Genomic DNA, 11,591 nt, shown 5'->3' with positions numbered 1-11,591 from the left:
CCTGTGCTCTAAGGGGGAGAAGCAGAGTGACAAAGGAGAGGAGGGCGTCATTAACTCTGACCAGGAGACCCCGGAGTGGGATCAGGAGTCCAGGAAAGCTTCCTGGAGGAAAGTGGTGTGGTGGGGGCCTTGAAGGCTGAGCGGAGTTTCCTCTGCAGAAGGGGAGTGGCCTTCAGCCTGAGGAAAGGACACAGTGGCGTGTTTGGGGAAGAGAGAATTGTCAAGACAGGCTGTGGGAAGGGATGGAGGAGTGACAGGTGAGGCAGGAAAGGTAGGCTGGGGCCACATAGCACAGGATCAGAATGTCATCCCAAGGAGGTTGGCTGTATCCTGACACTGGGGAAAATGTTCTTTTTTCTCAAAGCTGGGAAGTGAGTGACATAATGAGAACAGATCTGACTGTTGAAATACCTCTTTGGTAGCTGTGCTATGGGGCGGGAGCCATGTGGAAGAGGCTACAGCTGCCTCCAGACCTCAAAGGAGGAAACCCCCAGAAGCCCAAGTGTGCAGGCTGTGCTCGGGGCAGCGAATGCTTCCCTGGGAGAGGACATTCTGGGCTCTAGTCCTGGTTGCATGATCAACTTTCTGGGCGACTTTGGGCAAGTCACTTTCCCTCTCTGGACCTCAGAGTCCTCATCTGTAAAGTGAGCACACTGACTTAACTCCCCACCAGGCTGTACAGCACAATGGGGCTCTCAAACTCAGGTACCCATAGAGAACAAGCAGGAAATGTAAATAAGGGAAGGGGCAGAGGAGCCTCAGAGAGGCGGGAATTCTGGGAAACTGGAAAAATCTTGCCTTGTGCTGGGGTGGCTAGAAATCCAATTTTTTTTAAAATAAGAAATCATCTGACTTTTAAATGTTGGTTCAATTGTTTTTAAAAATTACTATTTTGGGTCATCCCATCTCATCTACTGGCCCAAAGCGACTCACACCCCACCAGTTTAAGACCCCTGTTTCTGCATTCCTGGAAAGGGGGGAGAGAGCAGGTAGAGAGGATGAAACAGACAGAAGGGGTCCTGGGGGGAGAAGTCCTGGGCCCCCTAGATTGAGGACAGCACGGTGCCTCCTTACAGCAAACTGGCCACTGCTGTGAGCCGAGTGTCCCTTCTGAGCTCAGCGGGGAAGCAGGAGTCTGTTTTCATTAGAAGCCAAGAGCTGAATCAGCCCTGGAGGCATGTAAACCAGCTCCCCTGTCCGGGAGGGTTTTAAATCTTGCGAACTTGCCTTTCAGACCTGATAAGAGGCAACCTCTTCAGGAGAGAGGCTGGTGAAAAGTCAGCAGCCCAACTCTTTATCAATCAGACCACCGGGAGGTGGGAGCAGGGGAGGGCAGCGGAGGACACCAGGCGGCAGGGATTCAGCAGTCCTGGGGCGGGGTCAAGGGCAGAGACATGAGTTCCTAAGCAATGTTTCGGCTGCTCTGACGCTGTGTTACCTTGAGCAAGTAACTGAGGCCTCTGAGCCTCTGCTTCCTCCGTAGGAATGGGGGGATAATAAAATCACCTTGCAGGGGTAGTGACACAACAACGTGGAGGAGGGTACCACCTTTATTTCCATTTTACACAAGAGGAAACTGGGGCTCTGGAACTTGTCCAGGGTCAATACATCTCATAAAGTCAGAGGGGGGACTTGAGCACAGGTGGTCTGGCTCTGGAGCCATGCCCCTTGGGTGAGCTGGGCGATCTCCCACACCACCCAGGAGATGAGAGGAGAAATGAGAAGGGTGTTTTGACCAAGAACCAAAGCCTCCCCCACTGCCTTCGAACTCACTGGGTGGTCTTGGAAAACCCGCTCCCGTCTCTGGGCTTCAACATGGGGTTGGTTATTGAACCTCCGGGACTGTCCAGCTCTGAGGGTCCCATTTATTCAACACGTGCTCACTTAGCATCTGTTCCATGTCAGGGTCTTGGGGAGAGAGCAGGGAGTAAGACAGACAGACAGAAAAGTCCCTGAGCTTTGGGAATTTACATCTGGGCTTGGGGTAGGGTTGGGGGGAACAGTGGAAAGACTGAACCCAAGACAAGGGATGCTGCCCAGAGAATGATGTGCTCTGAAGCGAACGAGGCAGGGCGCTGAAAAGTGATGCAGATGGGCATGGCAGAGCAGATGACTTTGGATCGGGCCACCGGGAGCTTGTCCAGGAGGGGCTTGTCCATAGCCCACACGTGGATGGTGAGAGTAAGGCAGCCGCGTCAGGGGAACAGCAAGGGCAGAGGCCTCTAGGAGGGAGCACGCTCAGTATTTTCAAGGACCAAAGAGAAGCTGATATGACCTCAGGGGCCCGCAAGTCCTTCCTGCCTTCCTATGCCTCCTGCTCTGGAGGCCTAGGAGCAGGCGGCAAAGAGAGAGAGAAAGAGAGAGAGAGAGGAGAGAGAGAGAGAGAGAGAGAGGGAGAGAGAGAGGGAGAGAGAGAGGGAGAGGGGGAGAGAGAGAGAGGGAGAGGAAAGAGAGATGGTGCCGGCTTTGAGAACCCATAGGCCTGTGGGGCTGGCGTTTTAACAATCCCGGGGAAGGGAGGGTATTCAATGCAATTGCCATTTGAAGATCCCAGCTTGCTTAGTACAAGTGGAAATTACCTTTGCATCTTTTCTGGGCTGCTTTTTGATCCCGATTTCATCATTCAGATGCACAGCAGTGCATTTTCAACGGGTATAACTTAATTAGACCCAATTTGTATACCTACATTATTAAAGACTCATTTGGAAAGAGCTCCATGTCCAGGGTTCACTGGGCTCCACCGCTTGCTTGAAAACACATTTGGGAACACACTTTGAAGAGAGCCCTCTGACCAGCCCGGCTTCTGGAGCGCTCTTCTCTGCCTCCAGAACACCGGCCTGGCTTGTCATTTAATTTCCATCTCATTTAATAGAATGTCTTTGGACATCTCTGTGTCTCAGAGCCTCTGACGGATGTCTCCTGTAATTACACAGAGATTCCTCATACGCCCCTTCAGTTGGTCATCAAACATTCATGGGGAACTTTATGGGAGCAAGGTCCTGAGCCAGGGGCCTGGGACAGGAATAAAAAGGTGCAGGCTCTGCAGACACACACCTTTAAGTCCAGGAGGGGGCAGGGAGGGGGGAAATCCATGGTCCCATTTTCATCCTCATGAGCAATCCTGTGGGGTGAGCAGTGAGGGGCCGTCAGCCCTGTTAGTAGATGAGTACTGCAAGGCTCAGCATCTCAAGTCAATGCCAGGGTCAGGGCTTGAACCCAGGACCCTGGACTGGTTCTGCTTCCCCAAGATCTCTCTTCTCTTGTGGGAGAGGTACAAGGATATTTGACACAACTGATGCAGGTCAGGCCAGGGGCCCTGACACCTGAGGGAAGACTCCTGGCAGGTATCAGACCTGGAGGCCCAGTAACTTCCAAATCACTGAACCTGAGGGAGTGGAGGGGGGCAGAGGAGGATATATTAACGTTCTACAGAGAAACACAACCAATCAGATGGATATATACATATAGAAAGAGATTTATTGTAAGGAATTGATTCACACAATTATGGAGGCTGAGAAGTCCCAAGATCTGTTGTCGGCAAGCTGGAGACCCAGGAAAGCCAGTGGTGTAAGTTCTCACCTGAAAGCTGGCAGGCTCGAGACCCAAGAAGAGTTGATGCGCCACCTTAAGTCTGAAGGCAGGAAAAGACTGATGTCCTAGCTCAAGAAAGCCAGGCAGGAGGAGTCCCCTCTTCCCCAGCCGTTTTGTTCTATTTAAGCCTTCAACTGCTTGGATGAGGCCCACCCACACTAGGGAGGGCAATCTGCTTTACTCAGTCTACCCATCCAAATGTGAATCTTATCCAGAAACACCCTCACATGAACATCAAGAATGTTTGACCAAATGTCTAGCTCCTCCATGGCTCCATGGAACTGACACATAAAATTAATGATCACAGAGAAGAGGGAGAGAGAGGTTGAAAGACATTGCTAGCCGTAGACCAAATGGTGGCGAGCAAGTGGAGAAAGCTCACATATCATTTCATCCTCACAGCCACACTGTAGAATAGGGGTCCCTATTCCCATTTTAGAGATGAGGACACCAAAGCTGAGAAAAGTGATTTACCCAGGGACACACAGTTGGTGACTCCATGCCTCGTTGTCCCTGGATAATATTTGTTTCTATGGAGAAAGGATGAGGATGCTGCCAACAGGGCTATCTCCTAAGTCTAGTTCTTATTTTCTGTTGCCTCTTCTGCTTTTCCAGTGTGATCAGAACCTGGTTGAATTGATGAATTGCCTGTCTCTATCTATTGCAAATATGGAGGGAAGGTGGCATCACCATCAGCACCATGGTCAACAGAGTCTCCAAGGTCTCCTATAGTCCTTTGCTTCAAAGATGATAAGAGCCCTGGAGCAGGATGCAGGAGCCCTGATCTGACTCTCTGACTCTGAGTCACTGTGTGGGCTTGGATAAACTTCTTCCTCTCTCTGGGCCTCAGGCTTCTCATCTGTAGAACAAAAAGGGAAGACTGGAAGATGTCTAAGGTCTATCAGAATCTTCTGGGGGGTTCCATGGTTCCAATGTGGGTCTGTCCTTTGTGGGAGACCCTTCAGCATGAAGAACCCCCAAGTCCTATAGGGTTTCTCTGGCAAGGCCTCCAATCAGGGAGCTCCACACTCCTCACTGAGTTGATGCTGGGAACCCTGACCCACCCAGGGCCTTAAGCAGGGCCATGGTCAGGGAGGTGTCAGATCAGATGCTGTAAGGACACGGTCTCACATGCACCCCCGGTTCCACTTCCCATGTTGTCACCAGCCTGGGGAATGTGCACAGCATTAGACAGCACATGTCCAGGAGCAAAGGTCTCTCCTCTCTTGCCTACCCCCTGAAGAACATTCTTGCATGAAAAAAACCATGTGTTTCCCATTACTCTCACACGGCTATCACTGTCACAACACTTCTGACACCAGATGTGTAGGTTTTTTCCCCACACCAAGCCAAACAACCACGGGTCCTACAATTTAACTCAATTCTGACACTATCTACCTGGAGGTAGCACCAGAGGTTAAGGGCTCAGTTAAGGGCTCAGTCCCATGAGACTGCCATCCTCACCCACCCACCCCCACTTCAGATGCCAATGGCAAGTAGTAGGTCCCCAAGTGACCCACAACTTCTGTCCAACCTGACTGCAAATTGGGGCTTCTCATGCTCTACTCCCTTTAGATTCGATTATTTACTAGAACAGATCACAGAACTCAGGGAAATGCTTACTTACGTTTACCAGTTTATGATATAATACAGGATATGACGAAGGATCCAGATGAGCTGCCACATGAAGAGATACATAGGGTGAGGTCTGGAAGAGTCCTGAGCGCCGGAGCTTCTGTCCCCGTGGAGCTGGGATGTGTCACCCTCCCGGTACATGGATTCGTTCACCAGCCTGGAGCTACAAACACCATCCTATTGGGATTTTTATGGAGGCTTCATCACAAAGGCTTGATCATTTATTACATTCATTTCCAATTCCTCTGCCCTTTGTGGAGAATGGGAGATGAGCTGAAAATCCCAAACTTGTAATTATTACTTGGTCTTTCTGGTGACCAGCCCCACTCAGGAGCTCACCCAGAGTCACCTCATTAGAACAAAAAACACCCAGGATTTAAAAGCCCTGTGTCAGGAACTGGGGTCAAAGACCAAATACTAGAACAAAAGATGCTCTCAGTGCTCTTATCACTTAGAAAATTACAAGGGTTTTAGGAGCCCTGTGTCAGGACCTGGGACAGAGACCAATATGTATTGTGTATTTCTTATTATTTCACAATTCCTCAGTGACCCATCCCCAAGTCAATGCATCCAGGTCTGGGAATTGAGGGAAGAGAAGTCAGGTAGATAACCTGTGATCCAAGAAACAAATCGGGAGAGGCTTGGAGCTGACAGGCCTGATGGGAACCTGTGAAAAAGACCTAGATAGGGAATGGGCTCTCAGGATCCAATCCCAGTCTTGCTTCTAATTAACTGTGTGACCTTGGGCAAGTCACTCCCCTTCAGGTTTTTCATCTATAATAGGAAAGGGGGTAGGTCACAATGATCTCTAAGATCACAAGTTTGCCTCTTGGCCCCAGGACTTTTGCACAAGCTATTCCCCCTCAACTGGGAACCCTCACTTTCCACCTGGCTAGTTCCTGTTCACACTTCCAATCTCAATGTAAATATCACCTCCACCAGGAAGCCTTCTTAGAATCCCCAACCTAGATTAGGTTCTCTTATAATATCCTACCCCTGCTCCCTAAGTATCTCCTTCGTAGCTCTTGCCTTGACAGCAGCCAGAACGCCACGTGTCAGAGTAGTTGTTTAATCTCCACTTCTAGAATGTCAGTGTAACGGGAGCAGCAGCCACATCTGACCACAGCTCTGTGTCCCTAGTACCCAGCATAAGGCTGGGAACCTAGTAGATGCTCAATAAATGTTTGCTGACTAATGGGCTAGATGCTTGAATGCTTTCATGGTATAAGACCTTGGGGATAAAGAAGAAAATAAATAATACAGAAACCATCCGTGTTTTCTCAGCATTATCAACACTTATCCATTCTGCAGACCACGTAGAAAAATATCTGAACCCACTAGTGAAAAAAGGGAAGGACAGATGAGGCTGCTGTGTAAGGGACACATACCCTTCTCCTCTTTTCTGCCTCCCTCTCACCTGGCTCCTGTTGTGGGGGTAACTGGAGAAAGGGCTCACTAAGAAGGGATCCTGCTGAGGTTCCCCCACCAGAACCCCTCCCCCTTGCTCTGCCATCCCTCACGGTTGCTCTGGAAACCACTGTGGCATCATCAATGCAGAATGAGGATTTCAGGTGGGCTAATCAGTCCTAGGGATCGACTTGGAAACTTACAGCCTCTGGGTTGTTCCCATGTAAATACTTTCAGTGTAGAGAACAGAAGAAAAGACGATTAGTCTAGGCTGTCAGGAAATCCACATATGCTGCTTCATTCCTGAAAAGGGTCTTCTTTTATCCCCAAGATCTTCCCTGGCTGTGACACATCTCACACACCGCGGGGAGCTGTCAGCTCTGTGGAGTGACGAGGAATTAAAAATAAAAATTGACTTACAGAGAACAAAATCAGGCCTGACAACTCAAGTCACTCAGACCAGCCATGGTTAGAAGATTGCAAATATGTTTGTCAAAGTGGGCTGGCAGGGACAGGTAAGGGAGGAATTGTCTGTCAGGGCAGAACTTTGGGAGTGTGTTTGTCTCCTTTTGAGATGAGTTTTCCAGCAGCAGCCCTGTTTCTCCTTGTCAATTGCTTTTCTTTCCATCCTTATTCTGGTCTGGGGTCATGCCCAGTAAGTTGCAGATCCTCCACTAGACATGGTTGTCTCCTCATTATTAGCAGATTCCACATCTGTGAATTCACCTCCTTGCTAAAACTTAACCCAGAATCAATAGTCATTCATGGACATGCACAGAGTGATGGAAAATTTGAGTCGTTCAACACCCGTGTTCTCAGCTGAGGTCCAACAAGGCAATGCGCTGCCTTCCGGTTTCAGCTCTCATGCTGTAAACAAGTGTCCTTTCGTGGTCTACGCTGTGCCACGTTTGGCACATTTCTGTGCATTTTGTTGGTGATTTTGCTGTTTAAAATGGCCCCCAGGGCTTCCCTGGTGGCGCAGTGGTTGAGAATCTGCTGGCTAACGCAGGGGACATGGGTTCGAGCCCTGGTCTGGGAAGATCCCACATGCCGTGGAGCAACTAGGCCCGTGCGCCACAACTACTGAGCCTGTGCATCTGGAGCCTGTGCTCTGCAACAGGAGAGGCCGCGATAGTGAGAGGCCCGCACGCCACGTTGAAGTGTGGCCCCCGCTTGCCACAACTAGAGAAAACCCTCGCACAGAAATGAAGACCCAACACAGCCAAAACTAAATTAATTAATTAATTTTTAAAAAAATGGCCCCTAAGCACACTGTCTAGTGGTGTTCTTAAGTGTAAGAAGACCATGGTGTGCCTTAATGAGAAAACATGTGTGTTAGATATGTTTCATTAAGACATGAATTATAGTTCTGTTGGCCATGAGTTTAATGTTAATGAATCAACAATAGATGCTCACTAAGATATCTTTAAACAGAAACACACAAAAAATAAGGTATTGAGCGTTGACAACAATATTGTGACCAGAGGTCTATGGGAAACTAACCCTGCATTTTCACTAGGAAGAATGATCCAGTATTCCTTAATTTGGTGTTTGTGGTGGCTTTATAGAGCATAACTACTTCAAATCATGGAAATCAACTATTTGACCCACTGAGTTGAACTGTTTCTGAATCTGAGTCTCTCCCACGCCACTCCTGTACCACACGCTGGAGGGAAGAAATGGGGCCTGAGTCATCTGTACATTCCCACACCTCTAGGAATGTAGTAGGTCCTTAGTAAGTGTTTGCTGAATGTATGACTTGCTGTGAAGGACATTGAGAACATTCATTCATTCATTCATTCAGCTAGTATTTATTAAGAGTGCCTACTATGTGTCAGGCACTGTTTTAGATGCTGAAGATACAGCAGTACAAACACTTACAAAAATCCCCACTCTCATGGAGGTTTTGCTCTAATTAGAGAAGACATACAATAAGTGAAATGTATTAGTCAGTGTTCTTCAGAGAAGATAGAACGAAATATATATATATATATATATATATATAACAAAATTTATTATAAAGTATTGGCACATGCCATGGAGGCTGAGATGCCCCATGATCTGCAGTCTACAACCTGGAGACACAGGAAAGCTGGTGTCAGTGCAAAAGCCAGAGAGTCAATGGTGTAGATTCCAGTTGGGGTCTGAAGGTCTGAGAACTAGGATTTCTGAGGGCAGAAGACAATTTCCCAGCTCAACAGTCAGGCAGGGAGTGAGTTTAATTTTCTTCCACCTTTTTGTTCTATCCAAGCCCTCAACAGATTGGACGATGCCCACACACATTGGAGAGGGCCATCTGCATCTGCTTTCCTCAGTCCACCCATTCAAATGTTAACCTCTTCCAGAAACACTCTCACAGACATGCCCAGAAATAACGTTTCACCCACTATCTGGGCCTTCCATGACCCAGTCAAGTTGACACATAAAATCCACCATCACACACACAAAATAAATGAAAGGTATAGTATGTTAGATGGTAGTAAATGCTAAGGATAGAAAATGAAGCAGGAAAGGGGGCTAGAAGTTATCAGGAGTGGAAGAGGGATAGACATTTTAGATAGTGTAGTCAGGAAAGCCTCACTGAGAAGGTGGCTTCTGAGAAAAGGAAGTGAGGGAGTTGGACAGGTCGTTGTCTGGGAGAAAGGCATTCCAGGCAGAGGAGCAGCGTGTACAATGGCTCTGAGGCAGGAATATGCCTGGGTGTTCCTGGAGCAACAGGAGACCATCTGGCTGGAGTAGAGTGAACCAGGAGAGAGGGGTAGGAAGTGGGATCCAAGAGGCAGTAGAGAAACTGTGGGGCCATGTAGAATTGACTTTTCTCTGAGTTTGGGTTTATTCCAGGAATGCAAGGTTGGTTTAACATTCAATCTTTATAATTCATAATATTAATAGAGCAAAGAAAAAAACTATCCGATCATCCCAATAGATGTATTCCTGGAATAAATCCAACTGGGTTGTGATATATTATCCATTTTATGCAACACTGGATTCTATTTGCAACATCTTTATCAGGTTTGGGTATCAAAGTTATGCTGGCATCAAAAAGCAAACTGAGAAGTGTTCTCTTTTTTTCTATTCCCTGGAAGAGTTTGTACTTCTTTCTTAAATGTTTGGAAGAATTCCACAGTGGAGTCTTATGAGCCTGTAATTTCCTTGGTGAAAAAATGTTTAATTGTGGATTCAATCTTGACTAGCTCTGTACCATGCAGATTTTCTGTCTCTTTTGTGTCCATTTTGGTAAGTTGTGTTTTTTCATGATTGTTTATTTCTTTAAAATTTTTACATTCATTGGTATAAAATTTGTCAGAATATCCTCTTATTATTTATTTTTAAGTGTCTAAGATGTATAGTGATGTCCCTTTTTCATTTCAGATAGTGGTAATAATTTATGCTCTCTCTTCCTCTTATTCAGTGTTGCTAGAGGGTTATCAATTTTAATAACCTTTTCAAAGAACTAACTTTTCTTGGGCATTGTTGTAGGCACTGGGAATAAAAGTTGAATGTAACAGTGTCACTGTTCCCATGTATTTTTTACATACTAGAGGAGGAAAAGAGGCAATAAACAAGCCAACATAATTTTTTAAAGTAATTTCAGCAAGCAGTAGGTTTTAGTAAATTGCAGTCAACAATAAGAAAATAGAGCAATTGGGAGCAACTTTTGATTGTCTGCTTACTCTAAGGTGGAGATATTTGAGCAGAGACTTGAGAAACAAGAAAGAGCTAATCATGTAGAAATCTGGGAAAAGAGATTTCTAGGTAGAGGCAATAGCATGTTCAAAGGCCTGAGGTGGGAGTAACATTCAGTAGTATATTCAAGAGCTAAACGAAGGCTGAAATGGCTGAAACATCTTGTGTAAGGGAGAGAGGATGGCACAAGATGAAACCTGAGAGGTGGGCAGGGTAGAACCAGATAATGTACAGCAGTTGGTCGATGGTATAGAGTTTGGACTTTTTTTTTTTTTTTTTGTAGTTTAAAGGTCAAATTTATTAGGAGATTGAGGTGTAATATACACGGACTATAAATACTGAACAGCTGACTTTATTCACAGACAAGCAGAGATATAATCCGTGCCAACCTGTTTTGTGGATACTCTTGTTCTTTTGTTCCAAGAAAAGTTTGCGCCGTAAGACTTGGACTTGGGTTTCGGAACCCTTCTCTCTTCAACATCATAGCTCCATCCATTTTTTTCTGCAAAGGCAATTGCGTCGTCTTTAGTACTGAAAGCTAGAACCATGTTGGACAATGGATCAGCCGTTGATGCCCAACCCATCAAAGGATTTTCCCATCTCTCTCTGGTATCAAACTCCATCTTCCATTTCTTCGTGTTGTTTACTCCAGACTGCATGTTATTGCGAGCAGGAACAAAGATCCTGACTTTTCTAGTTTTGATATGCTCTTCTGGAATACCAGTTAAAGCAGTAATATCCAATTTTTCATCAACCGTTATGAGTTGCGTGTCTTGAGTTTGGTCCTGTGCCAACCTCCATGTGGAAGTGCTCAGCGACCTGGTAGGAACCTTGGAAACGGAAACGGCAGCTACAGCCGCTGCCCTTCTCCCCAGCAACGCTTGCCTCAGCGCCACTGACCTGGACTTTATTTTAAATATAATGACAAGTGAATAAGTCAGCTATTGCTACAATAATGCTGCATAACAAACCACCCCTCCCCCCCCCGCCAAATCTCAGTGGCTCTCAACAACAGTTAATTTTGTGTCTCACCAAGTCTACAAGTCAGCTGGGGTAACAGTAGTTCACACAAATGGTTGATTTTAGGTCTTCTCCACACGTTTCTCCTTCTGGGACCAGTGTTTACCAATGTATGCTCTCCTCATGGAAGATAGTAGATACTTAAAAGACCAAGCCAAAACACACAAGTTCACTTAAAGCCATTGCTTGCATCATGTCCATTAACCTTCCATTGGGACCAAGCCCATCATCAACAGGACAAGGAAATACAC

The 11,591-nt window shown here is 46.7% G+C and overlaps 1 protein-coding gene across 1 annotated transcript; it reads right to left on the bottom strand.

Moving 5' to 3' along the window:
- Window positions 1-10,654: 10,654 nt before the first annotated feature.
- LOC132514358 (NADH dehydrogenase [ubiquinone] iron-sulfur protein 4, mitochondrial-like) lies at window positions 10,655-11,220 on the bottom strand (the record flags this gene model as incomplete). The annotated part of the gene is made up of 1 exon (XM_060138976.1): window positions 10,655-11,220. A coding segment is annotated over one exon (544 nt), but the record flags the coding sequence as incomplete, so codon positions are not given.
- Between the last annotated feature and the right edge of the window lie 371 nt (window positions 11,221-11,591).

This window comes from Lagenorhynchus albirostris, unplaced genomic scaffold (assembly GCF_949774975.1).
Source record: "Lagenorhynchus albirostris unplaced genomic scaffold, mLagAlb1.1 scaffold_466, whole genome shotgun sequence".
Classification (NCBI taxonomy): Eukaryota; Metazoa; Chordata; class Mammalia; order Artiodactyla; family Delphinidae; genus Lagenorhynchus; species Lagenorhynchus albirostris.
Note: the sequence above shows the minus strand (reverse complement) of the source record. Positions and strands in the feature narration are given on the sequence as shown.